Source organism: Phaethon aethereus (genome assembly GCF_964289735.1).
Source record: "Phaethon aethereus genome assembly, chromosome: 16".
In the NCBI taxonomy this organism is placed as follows: domain Eukaryota; kingdom Metazoa; phylum Chordata; class Aves; order Phaethontiformes; family Phaethontidae; genus Phaethon; species Phaethon aethereus.
In genome coordinates this window covers 16,565,233-16,582,535 of record NC_138592.1, presented here as the reverse complement: position 1 = coordinate 16,582,535, position 17,303 = coordinate 16,565,233, and the positions used below count along the sequence as shown (strand labels likewise).

Genomic DNA, 17,303 nt, shown 5'->3' with positions numbered 1-17,303 from the left:
TGATTCACCTCACCACGATGGGTCTCTGCTACATGTGCTTCAGTCAGCAAAAGGATGCTTTCAAAAGGCAGAGCTATGGGAGAGGCAAAACGGCACTGCCTGTGTCAACGTATTGCATAGAATCAGAATACTTTGGGTTGGAAGGGACCTTTAAGGGTCATGTAGTCCAACCCCCCTGCCATGAGTGGGGATATCTTCAACATGTTAGGGCGCAAGTCTTCTGAGGAACAGCTGAGGGAACTGGGGATGTTTAGCCTGGAGAAGAGGAGGCTGAGGGGAGACCTTATCTCTACAACTACCATAAAGGAGGTTGTAGCGACGTGGGTGTCAGTCTCTTTTCCCAAGTAACAAGTGATAGGATAAAGGAAAAGGCCTCAAGTTGTGCCAGGGGAGGGTTAGATGGCATATTCGGAAATATTTCTTCACTGAGAGGGTTATCAAGCTTTGGAACAGGCCGCCCAGGGAAGTGGTTGAGTGACCATCCCTCGAGGTACTTAGAAGATGTGTAGATGTGGCACTTACTCAGAGACATGGTTTAGTGTTGGACTTGGCAGTGTTAGGTTAATAGTGGGACTCGATGGTCTTAAAGGTCTTTTCCAACCCAGATTATTCGATTCAATTCTGTTCTGTTCTATTCATGAGGTTGCTCAGAGCCCTGTCCAACCTGACCTGGGGTGTTTCCAGGGATGGGGCATCTACCACCTCTCTGGGCAACCTGGGCCAGTGCTTCACCAGCCTCATTGTCGAAAATGTCTTCCTTAGATCTAGTCAAAATGCTATCGCTACAGGCCCTGGTAAAAAGTCTGTCCCCATCTTTCTTCTAAGCCCCCTTTAAGACCTGGCAGCTGCAATAAGGTCTCCCCGGAGCCTTCTCTGCTCCAGGCTGAACCTCCTCAGCTCTCCCAGCCTGTCCTCCCAGCAGAGCTGTTCCAGCCCTCGGAGCATGTTTGTGGCCTCCTCCGGCCCCGCTCCAACAGGTCCATGTCTCTCCTGTGCCGAGGGCTCCAGAGCTGGATGCAGCACTGCAGGGGGGTCTCACCCCTGTGGAGTAGAGGGGCAGAATCCCCTCCCTCGCCCTGCTGGACACACGGCTTTGGGTGCAGCCCAGGACAGAGTTGGCCGCCTGGCCTGCGAGCACCCGTTGCCGGCTCATGTCCAGCTTTTCATCCACCAGTACCCCCAAGTCTTTCTCCGCAGGGCTGCACTTGAGTATATTAAAAGCAGAGGAAATGACATCAGGTTACTGCTAGAGCAGCTTCCCTTCAGAATAGCCCAGAGTTGCTGCTAAATCACTTTATTTTCTCTCCCTTTTGCCTCCTATGTGATATTGGCTTTAAGGTTCAACCACTTCCAGAATCTCTCCTCTCACTGATTTTCAGGTGGTTCTTTGCTGTTCTCCTTTCCTCCACTCTGCCCTTAGTTCCCTGTGACTTGCAAATGATGGTGAGTAACAGTTGGAGCTCATCCCCAGAGCCCCAGGGGCACATGCCAGCCCTGCTCATTCGTACACAGTTCTGTTTATCCTATAGATTCAGCTGGAGTCCGCGCTGGCCTGGCTTGTAATACCTACGGGTTCTCAAAGGTCTCCGGATGGAAATGCTGCTCTCTTGCCCCTCCCTTCCCATGTGGGAGATGAAAGTGGACCTTTGCCTTGTCCTCCCTTTCTGCTACCCTTCAGCTAGAGAAGCTCGGGAAGTGCTGGGTGTTTTGATGCAAGCAACTGCTGGTGCACGAGGGCCTGCCTGGGCTTTTCGTAGCCTGGTGCCGCTAGGCGTTGCTTGACTAGAGAAGTTGAACTTGCCAGACTGGCTTAACGGACTGACCAGAACTGACCCAACCAGCTAACCTGACCCAGAGCTGAGCCACTGAGCCAAGCAGATTTTGCGGCACAGCTGTACGCAGGTGCTGGCTGATGCCAAATGATGGAACCCCCAGGGCAGGAGGAAGCAGATGTTTCTCTGGGGGCAATATGACCCAGATGAGCCTGGGACAAGGATACGTAGGGCAGGGCACCCAGCAAGCAAAGATACAAATGCAATGCCGATCATTTTCCTCATGATACAGAACGGGGTGAAGATCTGAAGATGAGCATTAAAGTTTTAGGGGGCACTTTCAGTCCACTTTTATGCCATCTACCTTACCACGTATAAATGTGTCCCAGTGCCAGTCTGTTAACCTTATTGATGCTGTGCTGCTGTGCAACAGACTTGGGTGAATCTTTGCACTACACCGAGATTGTGGCACTGCCTTAAGATAAACCTGAGTGCTGCAAGCTTCTGAACGTTACATTTGACACAGCAGCAGCCAGGCCCATGACACTGTAAGAGATCACCTGGTGATTGCTAACAACACGGACTGCAACTGGTGTTAGTGTGGTCCCATCTTCCTGATAACCACCTCGGAGGCTCCATGCTAGGCTGCTATCAGGGCCACCAAAGCCTTCTTGTCTCCAGCCTAAGCAAGCCAAGCCAAGCTGTATTACAAGCTGTGCATGCCAGCCCCCTCACCACCTTGGGGGTCCACAGGACTCGCATCAGTTTAGCACCGTATTTCTTGTCATGAGGGAGCTACAATTGCATGCACGACTGCAAAAGTGGGGGGCAAGTGCTGAGTAAAGGGAACCAGACGCTGCCCTCCGGCCATCCAGCCTGGTCTGTTGCCACCATCGTCACTCCCAGAGTACATTGCTCCTGTAATGCTGAGAAAGGCATCTGGGATGCCTGCGGCTGTCTGATAGTGGGAAGCTTGAGGATGAGAACCAGTCAAGGGCAATGTATGCCTGTATGTATGGCCCAGTATGGTCCAGCCTGACGTTTGCTGGCAGACAACAAATCTCCCAGCAGCCACCCCACCTCCCCCCGCACACTCTGGGGAAGATGCAGGCACTCGCCCCCGCGCCAGTAGCCGGCACCGGGCACATGGGCTGCCACCCAGGGTCCAGCTCCAGCCGCCAGTGCTGAGCGCGTCACGGACAACGGGCTTTGGGGGCAAGCGGGGCAGGCCAGGCTCTGCTTCCTGCCAAGGGTTTGACTTGTCTCCGCGGGGGGCCGAAGGCCTCCCTTCCCCAGGGGATGCTGCACCTCGCAGGGTCAAGGGCCCAGCCTGCGGCACCGCAGCGTAGCGAGTTCCCGGTAGAGAGGGGGCTGCTCCCCCCGCTCCCTTGGGGTGAGCCCTGGCACCGCCTGCCTGAACCTGCTCACGTGCACGATTCTGGGCCTCCGCAATATACCCGTCCCCGGGCTCCGGACAGACGAGACCCAAACGCCGTGTGGCAGAGCCGTCCCCGGAGCGGCGAGAAGTATTCGTGCAGAGCCGCTTGGGGAGCTCGGTCGGAGGAGAAAGGGCCCTGGAAAAAGGCTCTCGAGGCAAAGACCAACATTACCCTTCACACAATGTGAAAAGCAGGCTTCCGAGAACGGGACCCGTCCCTCCACCAGCCCGGCAGCAAAGCTTGCTAAACGAGGCAAAAATGCTGGCTACTTCTCGCCTCCCTGGTTAAGATTCCCTGTCAAATTGGGCCTTAGCGTGAGAGAGGCTGTCGGGGGGAAGAGGATGAGACAGGTTATAGCAGGGAAAACGCCCAGGCCCAGTACGGCCTGGCTTGAACGAAGGTAGGCACAAGCAAGCACTTGCGAGTGAACACTTTATTGCGAGCACAAGGGTGTAAGGTCTGTCCTTGGTGCCTGGTGGAGCTGCCCAGGGGCTCTGCACCTCTCTTGCCACACGCCTCCTCAGGACGTCGTCCACAAGCCTCCCAACTAACGCCCTCGCTTCTCATACGGGCTGCTGGGGCTCGCCTCGGACAAGTGCGTGACGCGCACCGATCTGCGCCGTGCTCCTGTCTGGGCAGGCGGCTTCGGACCTGCTGGGGGGACGGGCTGTCTGGAAACGCGTGCGCCCGTGGCGGGGAGGGCGTTCTCAGCGGGACAGCTCTCCTTTCCATCTCGTGGTCTTGGCGGTTCTGCTACACGGCTTCCAAAATGAACTTTGGGGGTCCGTGCAGTTTGGATGCCCTCCCTGGCAGCCGTGCGGCTCAGTCGCAAGTCATCGGCAGCGGTTGTGTTTGCCAGTGGTTGCGACACAGGCAGCTTTGCTCCCTTGCTTGCTGCCAGGCTCCGCTGTTCAGACGCTCTGGGCAATCCTCGTCCTTCTTCCCCACCCTGCCTTGAGAAAGGTGTCTGGGGTGGCTGCGGCTGCCTATTGGAGACATTTCCCCTGGGAAGCTCCAGGATTTTGGAATCGCTGCAGCAAGAGTGTTGTTTAAACGGGGAAGCCACAAAGGATTCCATGGTGCAGCAAACACCGTCAACAACTTCTCTGGTGAGCCTGGCAAGGGAAGCCTCTGAAAATGCTCCGTCGGAAGCTGCCATTTCCGCCTGCCCCGATTTCTCTTCCTCCCATTTGCCCACTCGGCTGGCTCCTTCGGCAACAGGCTGCTCCTTCCGCCTGGCTGCCGGCCCTGGCTCGGACGCTTTGGGTGTGCTGGACGCCAAACGGTTGCCCAAGCTCTCCAACACGCTCGCTGCAAGCTCTTTGGCCAGCAGGGCAACCTCCTGACAGCAACCTGGAGGAGAAGTCGACGGCTCTGCTCTTCCGGCGCTGCCGCTCATTGTTCCTCTGATCGCCAGGGCAGCCCTCCTTAAAACCCAGGCACACTGATCCCAAGGAGCCTTCACCCTCTCAAACACCTCCTCCACCACAGTCTCAGCCACCTCTCCAAGCTTCTGGGCTCCTGCTGCAGGTTGTTGTGCAGAGGCAGCTCGGAACCCGCTGGCTGCATCGCTACTGACCCCCCGGGGCAGCTTGGCACCTTCCTGTCCCAGCTCAGCTTGGGAGCAGGTTTGGCCCTCGTCGCAGGCTGCTTTCACTCTTCTGCATCGCCCCGATTTCAGGGAGTCCTTTCTGCTCTTGGGCGGAGGTGAGCAAGATGGCTTCCGAGGGCGCAGCAGCCACTCTGCCAGGCAAGATGTGTTGCTCGCTACCAGCGGCTTGGGGACGTCCTTTAATTTGGGCAGCTCTTCCCGAAGCCTTTCCTGAAAGGAGACAGCAGGTTGTGGCTCGCTGTTGCCTGGACAAGCGCTCACGCCCCTGCGCGCTGAGGCTTCACGCGGGCCCGGGCCAGCGCTCTGCTTCAGCCACGCGTCGCGGGCAGACGAGAAGGGCTTCCCTCCGGCCTCCCCGTGCTTCACGTGACCGTCCTGCCCGTGCCCGCCCCAGCACCCTGCGCTAGCTCGGCTCCGAGCCGGCTGGTCCTGGCCCCGCCACAACGCCCGGCCCAGCAGCACAGCCCTCGCCTCTTCTGCGCCGACCGCCTCCCCGAGATGCGGCAAGTAAAGCCCCAGCCCTCGGCAGCGCGCCGCCGGCCGCTGCCCGCCAACACTGAGCTTTGCCTACCTCTTCTCGCCTCGACCTTCTCTCTGCCTCCAGCTTGAGCCTGGCCAGGTACTCCCTGTACTCATTGAACTCCTTCAGAGTGCAAACCACCTGCGGAGAGACGAGGGCAGAAATGCCCCGAGTGCTGTCAAGCCAGCTACGCAGACTGCCTTCCCCGAAACGGCCCGAACCCAGCGGTTCGGAGGGCAGCTGCTCCCCTGCACACCCGCCCTCTGCGCTCGGGGAACCCCGCTCGGAGGGAAGCCTTTTTACCAGTCCGACGACGTCCAAACCTACTTTGCCGTCGGCGGTGACGTAACCCCCTCTCTTCAGCCTCCGGATGTTGACTTTGCGCTTGTGGTACACCCGCAGGTGCGGGTCATGCAGGCTGTTGTACTCTGTGCGCGTTAGGCGACAGTAGGGATCTCCCAGGTCAAAGTAGCACGAGGGCCGGTGAAGCTGTAAGAGGGATGTTCCGGACTAGGAACGGGGCAGCAGAGCGCAGCAGAGACGAACGCACCCCCGAGCTCCTCCCTCGCGCAGGGCGGCATTTCCAAACCTCCGAGGTACAGGCTAATCCCGGGCTTACTTCCCACCCAGAGGAAAGGTCTCTCTACTTCCGAGACTCTCCAACGGAGAAGCGGCCCTGTGCCCCCATCCTCCGTCTGGGGGCTGTCTACTGTTGCTGTAGCAATACAAGGAGCTGCATACTGCGGGCGTGAGAGGGCTGTGCCCGGCGCTGCAGCTGGAAGGAGCTAAGCTGAAGCGGTGCCTACAGCCGGGTCTTTTCCTCGGGCAATTCAGTCCGATTGCAAAATGGGAGGTGCCACAAGCCGCCCTTGTGGAAAGGGAAAGGTAGTGGGAAGAGCTGACTCCAACACTCTTCTCCATCCACCTCTGGCCAGCCTGGAACTACGGGCAAGTCCTCCTTCCTCTCGGCACCACGGAGCCAGGCGCTTCCCTCGGCTCCCCAGCCCTGTCCGACGCAAGGGCTGCAGCTGCCGCTGTACGGCAGGTGGCCACGAGGGCTTCTCTGCGTGACGGGGACCCCGCCAAAGAGCAGAGCTTTTCTACCCCTTTCTACTGCCTTTACCTTTTCCCCCAGCTTTGCCCTGCAGAAGACAGGCTTGCAGCCGGGCGGCATCGGGACCTTGAACCCGAGGGGGAGGTCCAGCAGCCTAGGGTCCATCAGCCCAGCAGCTCCTTCTCCCGGGTCCCGTCTTCTGTGCCCGCACTAGGAAGACAGAGACAATCAGGCGCTAGCTCAACAGGCCTCCTGCACGGCCCTTGCAAGACAGGGCACGTCCCCAGGGCCCGGAGCAGCCCCCCCATGGCGCAGGCTCCCCGGCCCAGCCCCCTCCAGCGGCCCGCTGCTCACCTCTCTCCCCTTCCCTGGTGCGCTCGGCATTGCGTCTGCCTTTCGGACGCCAGCAGCGACACGGCGCTCCATGGCCTCTTCCAAGAGCTCTCCTGGAGCTGCGACCCTGCGCTGGCACCTCTCGCTCCAGAGGCACCCAGCTGCGGCCGCCCCAGCCGGTCCCCCAGCCAGCGGCTATAGAGCGCAATCGCGCATCGTTCCATCATCGCGTTGCCACGTCGCCACATTGTCACCTCACTGGGTTGCCGAGACGCCGCCCGGCTGCTGTCCACCGGGCGGTGGGGCGGGCCCGCCTGGAGGCCTGTTTGGACAGGCCCGAGGGCCACCCGCTCTTGCTGACCGGGCTTTGAGAGGCCATCTCCACAGGCCCCTTCCCACCTCGACTGTTCCGTGCTTCGGTGAAGCCAAGCCGGCATCCTCGCCCACCGGCAGGAGACGCAAGGGACTGCCGCACCAAAGGTGCTCGGGCTTGGCTCGGGTTTACCCCCTTTTCCTTTTCCGACCTCTTCCCTGTCACGGGCAAAGCAGCCTCAAGTCGGGGACTTGCGCTGAAGAAGCGGATGCAAACTGACCAGAATAAATGTAAGCTGGGAATGAGAAGGAAAAAAAATACATCCATGAACGACCTCTCCAACGGGAGCAGCGGGAAAAGCAACTCAGTGAGATTTAAGGCAGATTTTCATCATTCTGTAAAAGGGACTGCTCTACGTGCGGCATGCATAGCGCTGGTGAGTCTCTTCCAATGTGTCCACACTCGCCCGTGTCTCTGTGAATCACCAAACATCACCATAGTCAAGTCACCTGTTTAGGGCCCCTGCATTGCTTCTAGCCCGAGCCCCTCAGCTTTAGCTGAAAACCAGCATCGAACAAAAACGGTTCTGAAAATAGCCTAAAGCACGCTTAATGCTTTAGGAGAAATCCGAGCTGTAGCCGCAACTAACGTTAACATCGCGGCTCCAAAAGCAGGTGTGAAGGGAAGCTACAGCTCTTCTGCAAGAGCTCTAGCCTTAGCTTCTACTCACCAGTCAGTGGCAGTCTTCGTTGCCAGGAAATGACGGCGGAAGGTTACCGCCTGGCGCCACAGGCCGAGGAGACGGTCATCTTCACCCCTTAAGTAGCTGTCATAAAGCTGAACGTGCAAAGACAAAAAGAAATGCCAAGTCAGCCTTCGCTGCCACTGCACAAGTCTCTCTACACAGGAGAGACTACAGCCACCATCCCCAGGTCTCCTTTAGCAACCACTGCAACAGGGGCATCAAGGGCTCAGGAGCCACCACAGAAGCATCCTCAGCAGACCTGCCACCTGACTGCCAAGAAGGGAACGTCCACGCTCCTCCTGCAGGAGTGGACGGCAGCAAAGCAAACTGATCACGATTCCTCCTCTCGCCTTGCCGAGGTGTCCAGCGGTCGTGGTGGAGGAAGACAAAAACAAGCCCCTCTGAGACCCGCGTCAGATTTCCTGCCAACAGGCTGTTACGGGAGGTAAGGGAGGCCTGCCTTGTTCTTCTGCTGGCTCCTCTGAACCTCAAAGCACACAGTCCTCTCTGGTCTCCACTGCTCTAGACAGACACCTCAGGACTATTAAAAAGACGAGCGGTCCTCTGTGACTGCCCTGCAGTGCCCAGCAACAGCAAGCATTTGCCTCCAAGACCGAGCAGTACGCTCACAGCAGGTGGGCATCTTCCATCACCACAATTTGCTGACACTCCTCCATCTCACACCCCTGGCTTCTGCTCGTCAACACCAACACAGCCTCAACAAAGCCACAACCTTCCCACAGCAAGTCCTCTAGGCCACAAATAAAACGCACTCGCATTCCACCCTGGCATCGCCCGTGACGCTCCCGTAGCCGCTCCTTACCTCACGTTCAGCGCGCCATTCACTCTCCCTCAATTCCAGCTCCTGCCGGGCCCTCATCCAATCCGCCGTCAGTTCTCCAACATCTTCTCCGAGGGCTGAATTAACCTCATTCGCTTTATCGAGGTGCTCCCGCAGGACAGTGTTCACTTTGACCAGGAAAACCTTGGAAAGGGAGAAACAGCAATGAGGCCTCTGAACAACTGCTATCCACAAGCAGCATCCCCGTCATTTCCCAGCTCCCTCCACACAGACTGTGTTGTCAAACCGAGAGGCAGTAGAAGTGCTTTCTAGCATTAACTGAGAGCTCTCTGTGAGGGCAAACTCATTTGCTTAGGCTGGAAAGGGTCCTTTGGAGGTCGCCCGGAATAGCCCCCCGCCCAAAACAGAGCTGTTCGGCACACACTCCTAGGACTGCCCCACGGAAAACAGACTGTGGACCTTTCTCCTTTCAAAGCCGCTTGCCCAGCCGCTTCCCCTGGGGTGACCAGGTATCACTGACAGGTTTCCCCTCACTTCCACGAGCATCCAGGGTACCAAGTACCACTCCTTCCTGGTACCTTTGCTGCTCCTCTTCCCACTGAAGCAGTGCTTTCTCCAGGCTGTGCTCTTCGGCGGCTTCCCACCTGCCTGCAAGGGAGCCCTGAAGGAGAAAGGACATGTTTAGTCAAATTCTCCTGTTCCCTTCGCTCCCGTCAGCACCCATCGCTTTCCCCTCCCTTTGCTGGCTATCATCTCAGGAGCTCGGGGCTCCTTCCCGGCGTAACAGTGTCGTGACTACGGACAGGAAGGGAGGGGAGGGGCGTTACTAGCTAATGGCAGCAGCTCTCCTCAGTCTCCCACTGTTGCACTCTCACAGCGAGGCATCCTCAGCTCATGACCGCGAGCGCTCACTTCGACCCGAAGCCCGGGAACGCTCTCCCACTCTCCTGCCCTTCGTTCCCTGGGTTCACTTTAGCCGTGAAGCGGAAAGAAAAGCGCAGAGCCGGCTCTGCATGTCGAACGCCAGCATTCTCGCCTTCCAACGTGCCATGTTTCAAGCGGCTCTTTTTCAGAGACAGCCATGTAGCGTACCAGGCAGCACAGCCCTCTCCCGAGACCTAGGACAAACGCTGCTCCAGCAGCAAAGCCCTCTTGCACGCAGCTTTTAGCCTTCTGCGGCTTTTAGCCTTCCTGACAGGCTTTTCTGGATGGGCATTTCTGGGCCTACCGGCTGCTCTACGCGCGGCAACCAGACAAACCACCGACGGGCAACCGTACAGCGCTTCCTTCCAGCCTCAGGTGGCAGAACCTCGTTTTCCTCTGCCCCGGCTTCGGGGAGCTTTGTGCTGTCTGCGTCAACGAATGCTACGCAGGCGACCTCTCGTCCGCAACCTGCACACTCACCCCTGCTGCTCCCGCTCGCCGCTCCAGCTCTCGACACCGAGCCCGGTACTGCAGGACCTGGATGGGCACACGCAGTGGCCATGAGCGGCTGCAGCCTCTGAGGGGCTCGGCTCCTCCCGCCCCGGCTTTTCTCCCGGTCCCGACAGCCCCAGCACCGGGCCCTGCCCGGCGCTGCCCACACGGGCAACAGGGAGCCGTGGCGGCCCGGGGCAGCTCCCGACACGGGCCGGGCAGGCGCCCGCGTTCCTCACCTTCGCCTGTAGCAGCCGCACCGGCACCGCTTGGCGCTGCCGCGCCTCCTGCGAGCTCTGCAGCCGGCGCCGCAGGGAGGCCTGGCTCCGCGCCGCCATGGCCCCGCTCGCCCGCCGGGCCCGCCGCCCGCGGGGCTCCGCCGCCTGACGGGCCCCGCGGCGGGGGCCGCTCCGCGGCCGGCCCCGGCGGACCGAGCTCAGGCGGCCCCGGGCCGCGGGCCGGGAGCGCCGGGCTCGCTCGGGGCCGCTCTGTGGCAGCGCTTCCCTTCTCGCTCCTCGCTGACGGTGCCGCGCCGGGCTGCGGGGCTGCCGCGGGGGAGAGGCCGCCCAGGCAGCGGTTTGCTCCGGCGCGTTCTGCGCGGAGACCGTTACCGGCCGCGGAGAGCGCTGCGGGCAGCCCCTGGCACCGGGGCGGCGATGGGGCGTGTGGGCACCCTGGGGCGGGGGGGCTGGCACCGCGGCGGCACGGGGAAGCTCCCTCGGCCAGGGCAGCCCGCGGAGCAGCGGCAGCTTTCGGCTGAAAGCTCAAGCTTCAGCCCTTGGCTGCGCTGGAGCAGGAGGCCCCGTCTGGTGCGAAACCCAGAGCTCCGCGGGTGGCGTCGCTGGCGCTTCGTCTCCCCGGTTGCAGCACGAACGGGACGGGCTGCAAGCAGAAAAGAGAAAACACGCTGTGGCAGACAGAACTGCAAACCCACTGCCAGGACAGCCTGCTCTGTGACTGAAGCTCGCTGTCAGCAGCTCGTGAAGAAAGACAACAAACACACACGGCAAGCGGGGCTCAGTGCCCTTTGCCCAGACCAGGCTGTTACGTGGATTCCCTTATCCGCCACTCAAGCCCTGAGGCTGCAGAGCTTACACTTACTTAAGTAACGCTTAATTCCTGCGCTTGCGAGCTAATCAAGAAAAAGGGCTAGTTCCCTGGCCAGGGTGCTCCTCCTCCCTGCTCTGGCACGCTGCGGGCGTCCCCCGCATCTCTCTGGGAAGCGCCACAGCCTCAGCAGTCCGGCTGCTGTTGGATCCGCTCCCAATGAGAGGAGGGGTTAAGGGAATCTTAGCAGTTAATTAGTAGATGAAGCTTGAAATCTTGTTAGCTATTGTGTGAAGTAGTTAAAGCAGGAGAACTGTAGTTCCTCCCAAAGACAGGTCCTGATAAACTGAAAGGAGCAAGAAGATTTGTGGCTCCTCACAAGGACGGTCCCTGATAAGAATTAAGAACTTACCTCAAGAAACTAGCTCTGCAGTTTGGATAGAAGCCAAAAAACAACGGAGCCTGCGCAAAGTCAAAAGGTTACTAGCGGTGATGAAGAGGAACCACCGGCCTTCATCCCCACGACCCCCGACGACCACCACCAGGAGGCAACACGCAAGCGCAGATGGGAGGAGAACTCATTTTAATACGAAGCGGGGATAGATCATGCATATGTATAGGTATATTGCTAAACTTTATGTATATGCAACACTTTGCTGTATATATTTGAAGTAAGTGCCGCGTTGGGCGCGCACGGTTTTTGGTGGGACTACCCCCCCGTGCTGCCCAGCGCTGAATAAACGTACCTACTTTACAATCTTACAGATTGTGGAGTCTGTTTTCCGCACGTCAGTTTTGGCGAGCCAGGCAGGAGACTCTCTGCTTAACCGCGGGACCGGCTGTGGAGCTGTCACCGAAATCGGGAATAAACCTCGTAACACCAATGTAGTGTTAAAAGGCAGGCATTCTTTATTCACGGCGCCGGGAACACGGGGGATAGCTCCTCCTAAATCGTGTTCGCTCGATCAGTTCAAAAATCAAACATTTATAGGCAAGATTAATACATATTCATCAAGTGTCCATACAATGATTGGTTAAGTATTCCTCGCCTACCATGTAAATGACCACGCATGCTCACTATAATTTCTTGGGATTTTACTTCCTTAATCTTTTGAGTCGGAGGGTTTCTTGAGTGGGTGGTCTCTGAGTCGGTGGTCGCGATCTCCCCCTGCCGGAATTACCTTTCCTACAAAGTTCACTTAAGCTTGGCAACACTAAATAGATATTCACAGGCTATCGGTCCAGTATGCAATCATTCACCCCGCAGTCCTTTGTTTTAAGACAAGACTATAGAATGAATAATTACCTACCCACCGGACCGTAGAACTGACCAAGGTGTTCCTTCTTTCTGACTACTTGTTATTAGAACAAAACATAATACCATGATCACAACGTTACACTTAACTCCTTGATAATTAAATCAAGATGAGAAGGGTTAGGTGGGTTCTCGAGCAGCATTGCTGGTGCATAATGTTCTTACAGTTACAACTTTCTACAAATTCACAAACCTATTTTCTAACCCTATTTTATTTTAATTCTCTACCACCTTGGTTACATTTCCCCCCTTTGGAAGTTTTGAAATAATTTCTTTTCAATACTTCCATTACAAATTAATTTCCTTATTAACATTCAATCACTTTATTGTATGATGGTAGGAGCATTATTAGTTAGTCCATTTAAATTTTGGTGTTTTGTAGTCAATGCAAGTGTAATTCTGCTATCAATGGTAGCTCTTTTTGTAAATTTCTTTTTCAAACAATGATAAATGAATAATATTCTCAAAGATATTATTAATAATAATAACACAGTATCAATTAAAGGACTTCACCCAAGAACTCAAGTTTTATCCCTATCCACTGAAAATTTTATCAAACCAATTTTCTTGCATGTCTTGTTGCATTTCCTGAGTATCCTTTTCTATTTTTCTCAATAAGTCCAAATCATATTCAACATCCTGGGTAACATTTGGGATATCTATGCAACAATGATCTATCCTATCCCTCAGGTATCCACAAACTCCATGTTCTTTTAGTAAGAGCATATCTAGAGCTATCCTATTTTGTAGGGTCATCTTCAAAGTGGCTTGTAACTGTAAATTTAGTTGTTTAAATCCTTTCCTCATTATTTTGGCTAATCTTTTCACTTGACCTGTCAACTTATATAACCAATCCCTATTCCTGTAAGTTGCCAAGGGAGTCAATAAGGATTCTAAGGCTCATCCAAGTTTCACTCCTGTCGAGGGTTCATTCCAATCATCATCATCAATTTGTGATCTTTTTGTCCATAAAGTTAAAATTTTCAGAATCTCCCCTAAAGGAAGATTTCTTTCAGATTGGACATAATCTTGGCATTCCTAAAGTAATTTGTTTTACTTTCCCGTCCATTGGTAAATGGGTGGTCCAAGTTCCATCACTCATTGCCCAAACTAAATGTCCTGGGTTCTGAACTGTAGATCTTCTACAACTAAATATTGATCCCTTTCTAATTTTATATACACTAGTCAAATTTAAATCGTTCTTGAGTCCTCTGCACTAACACTCATATTTCAATGCAGCTGCTAAGGGAGGAACTTCTTGGACTGCTCTATCAACTGCACTGCAATTACATATCTTTTTACAATTCCACCAGGGTACTATGTCTTCCTTTTCCCTGGATGTGGTTCCCCTGTCATTAACTGATGGGAAAACTGTAAAGATTGTTCCGTCCCAGGCAAAACACCATGAAGTATTAGCCATATGTTGAAATTGAGATAGAATAGTCATAGACCACACTGAATCCCATGCAGCCTCTGCCTCTAGCTTAGTCTGATTTTCACAATTATGGACTACACGTCCAGCTTCCTCGGGATCATGTACAGGGAGGCCTCTACTTATTTCTTTGCATAATTGTTTATCCCTTGTGCTTACTGCACTCAAATTTGTTGTTAAGATTCCCCATGGAATTGATTCACCTACTGCTCTTGGAATTGGAAGACATGCGGTTATTTGGGTTACATTTTGTAAATTTGCAAATTCTTTTATCAATCCTACCATTAAATTTTCTTCTGGAGTTCTCCTTGGAATGTATATTAGCTGCTCTGCTTCACTCTCCCTTCCAATTGATCTATTATCATCTCAAATAACGCTCCCAACATCATCAGTTTCCAAATCAAAACCCATTTTTCCATATTTTCCAATGATAATTTCTTAAACATGTTTTAAAATCAACTTTGCAGTCTCTGAATCCCTATTGATGACCTTCCATGACGGGGCTTTCTTCACTCGGGTGTCGTGTATCCCCGGTTCCACTCCTCCAACCTTGATTGCAGTATAAGTTGTTAACAGTACCTAGAATGGTCCCCTCCACTTTTCCTGCAGTGGTTCAGAGTTCCAAGTTTAAAGATCACCTGGCTGATACTGATGTACAGGCAAGTGACCTAGTCAGCACAATATATCTCCAAAGTGCTCCAAGGACTTTTCCTAAAGAAATTAGATACACTTGCAAATCAGTTTCCCCAGCTACCTTCATATCCCCTGGGATTAAAGGAGTCTGGTACAGTTTACCATACAGGACTTCATATGGACTTATACCGTCTCTTGATCTTGGTTGGATCCTGATTTTCAAGAGAGCTAGTGGTAAAGCCTGTGGCCACTTCAAAGATGTTTCCTGACAAATTTTACTTATTTGTCTTTTCAACATTTGATTCAATCTCTCAATTTTTCCACTCGATTGTGGCATCCAAGGGGTATATAAGTCCCATTTTATACCCAAAACTTTACTGAACTATTGAACTACATCTGCCACAAAGTGTGGTCCCCTATCAGAAGACATTCCCAATGGCATTCCAAATCTTGGTATTATTTCCTTCAACAACACTTTAACTCCCTCTCTAGCTTTGTTGGTGCGGTAAGGGAAGGCCTCCGGCCATCCAGAAAATGTATCCATTAGTACTAATAAATACCTGTACCCATTCTGACTGGGTAACTCAGAGAAATCAATTTGCCAATAATCTCCTGAAGAATTTCCTTGTTTTATCATTCCTAGAGGTGGCCTCTTTTGGTTCATGGCGTTATTTTTAAGGCAGATTGGACATTTAGCTATTATTGATTTAACTATTCCTGTCATTCCTACACATACTACAGATGTTTTTAAACTTGAAACCATAGCATCTACTCCCCAGTGTGTTTGTTCATGTTTTTCCTCTGTGAGTTATGTCATAATTTGCAGGGTTACTATCACCTGTTTTTTTGTTTTACTGGTACTAGTGCAAGGATACCTCGTTCTGCGGCCTCTTTTGCAGCTTTGTCTGCCAATCGATTACCTATATTTACAGCCGTCTGACCAAATTGATGAGCTTTACAATGCATTACCGCCACTTCTTTCGGCCTCTGCACATCTTCCAGGAGTTGGAGAATTTCTTCTTTATACTTTATTGATGTTCCTTGGGCTGACAGCAGTCCCCTTTCTTGCCAGAGGGCTCCATGAGCATGGATCACACCAAATGCATATTTAGAATCAGTCCAAATATTCACCCTTCTTCCTTCAGCTATTTGCAGAGCCCGCCTCAATGCCACCAATTCTGCTTTCTGTGCTGAGGTACTTACAGATAGTGTCCTTGATTCCAGTACCTCAGAGGTGGTGATGACAGCATATCCAGCCATTCGTTTTCCTTCTCGTACGAAACTGCTTCCATCTGTATATAGCTCCAGATCAGGGTTTTCTAGGGGTTCATCTCTCAGATCTGGTCTGCTGGAATAAACTTGTTCAATAGTTAACAAACAATCATGTTCCAAATTTCCTGTTGGATTCTCTGTTGACAAAAATATTGGATTGCTGGATTAACAATCGGTGTGGTTTTCAATTCCACATCATCTTGTTCCAATAGGACAACCTGATACTTCAGCATTCTGCTGGGGGATAGCCAGTGACCCCCCCCTTTTGCTCTAGAACAGTTATTACCATATGCGGTACGTACACCACCGTCTTTTGACCCATGGTCAATTTTCGAGCTTCTTGGATCAGCAATACTGTTGCTGCCACAGCACGTAAACATCCTGGCCATCCTTTACTCACGTTGTCAAGTTGTTTAGAGAAGTACCTCACTGGTCGTCTCCAGGGTCCCAGCTGTTGCGTCAGCACTCCAAGAGCCAGATGTTGCCTTTCATGTGCAAACAACTCAAAAGGTTTGGTCACATCAGGTAGTCCCAGAGCAGGTGCCATCATTAATGCCTTTTTCAGTTCTTTGAATGATTTCTAACATTGTGGTGTCCAAGTCAGATACTGATCCTTGGATTCCTTTAAAGCCTCATACGGTGGCTTTACATACAATCCATAATCCAAAATTCAAAGTCAGCATCACCCAATCATTCCCAGAAAAGTTCTCAATTCTTTCAGGCTACTTGGTTCAGGAATTTGACGGATAACTTCTTTTCTTTCATTTCCCAATTGTCTCTGTCCTTGGGATATTTCAAATCCCAAATAAATTACTGTTTCTTTTCCTATTTGGGCCTTATTTCTGGAGACTCTATATCCTCCTTGGCCTAGGAAATTTAGTAAACTGATAGCAGAACACTTCCCTTTTGGTCCTGTCTCTTCCATATCTCTAATTCCTTTGCCAATTGATTCCCAAATATCGTAGGGCTATTTTTGAATCCTTGTGGAAGTACAGTCCATGTCAATTGGGTCTTTCGTCCTGTGGCCAGACTTTCCCAATAAAAAGCAAATATGTTTTGGCTGCCTATATCTAGAGGTATGCAGAAGAAGGCACCCTTTAAATCTAGTACAGTAAACCATTTATGTTCCTCTTTTAAGGAAGTCAGTAAAATATATGGATTAGCCACTACTGGGTGTATATCTTGGACTATCTGATTTATACCTCTTAAATCCTGAATCAATCGGTATTCCTTACCTCCGGATTTCCTTACTGGTATATGGGAGTGTTATATTCTGATTCACACTCTACCAATAGTCCATATTCTAAAAATTTTGTAATCAACCCCTCTAATCCTTTTCGAGCTTCCCACTTAATAGGATATTGTTTTTGTCTTACCGGTTTGGCTCCAGGTTTTAAAATCACCTTTACCAGCTCTGCCAATTTAGATGGTCCCAGAATTCCACTTGCCCAGACCAAAGGAATAACTGCATTTTCCACTTCTTCTGGAATCTGTTCTTCCCTGTAGGAATCCTGTAACATAAACACTCTTGCCTCTATGGCTTTTGATTCTGGCATTAACAACTTGATTTCTCCATCTTTGAAAGTTCTTTGTGCATC

General features: G+C 52.9%; 1 protein-coding gene across 1 annotated transcript in view; it reads right to left on the bottom strand.

Moving 5' to 3' along the window:
* Positions 1-10,344, bottom strand: part of LOC309410746 (uncharacterized protein) — a gene marked incomplete at its 5' end in the record, with an annotated part of 54,225 nt that extends 43,881 nt beyond the window's left edge. Inside the window, 4 exon segments of the mRNA XM_082007192.1 lie at positions 8,612-8,757; positions 9,146-9,251; positions 9,983-10,051; positions 10,246-10,344. Of these exon segments, the coding sequence (XP_081863318.1) occupies positions 8,612-8,757; positions 9,146-9,251; positions 9,983-10,051; positions 10,246-10,344 (420 nt within the window).
* Between the last annotated feature and the right edge of the window lie 6,959 nt (positions 10,345-17,303).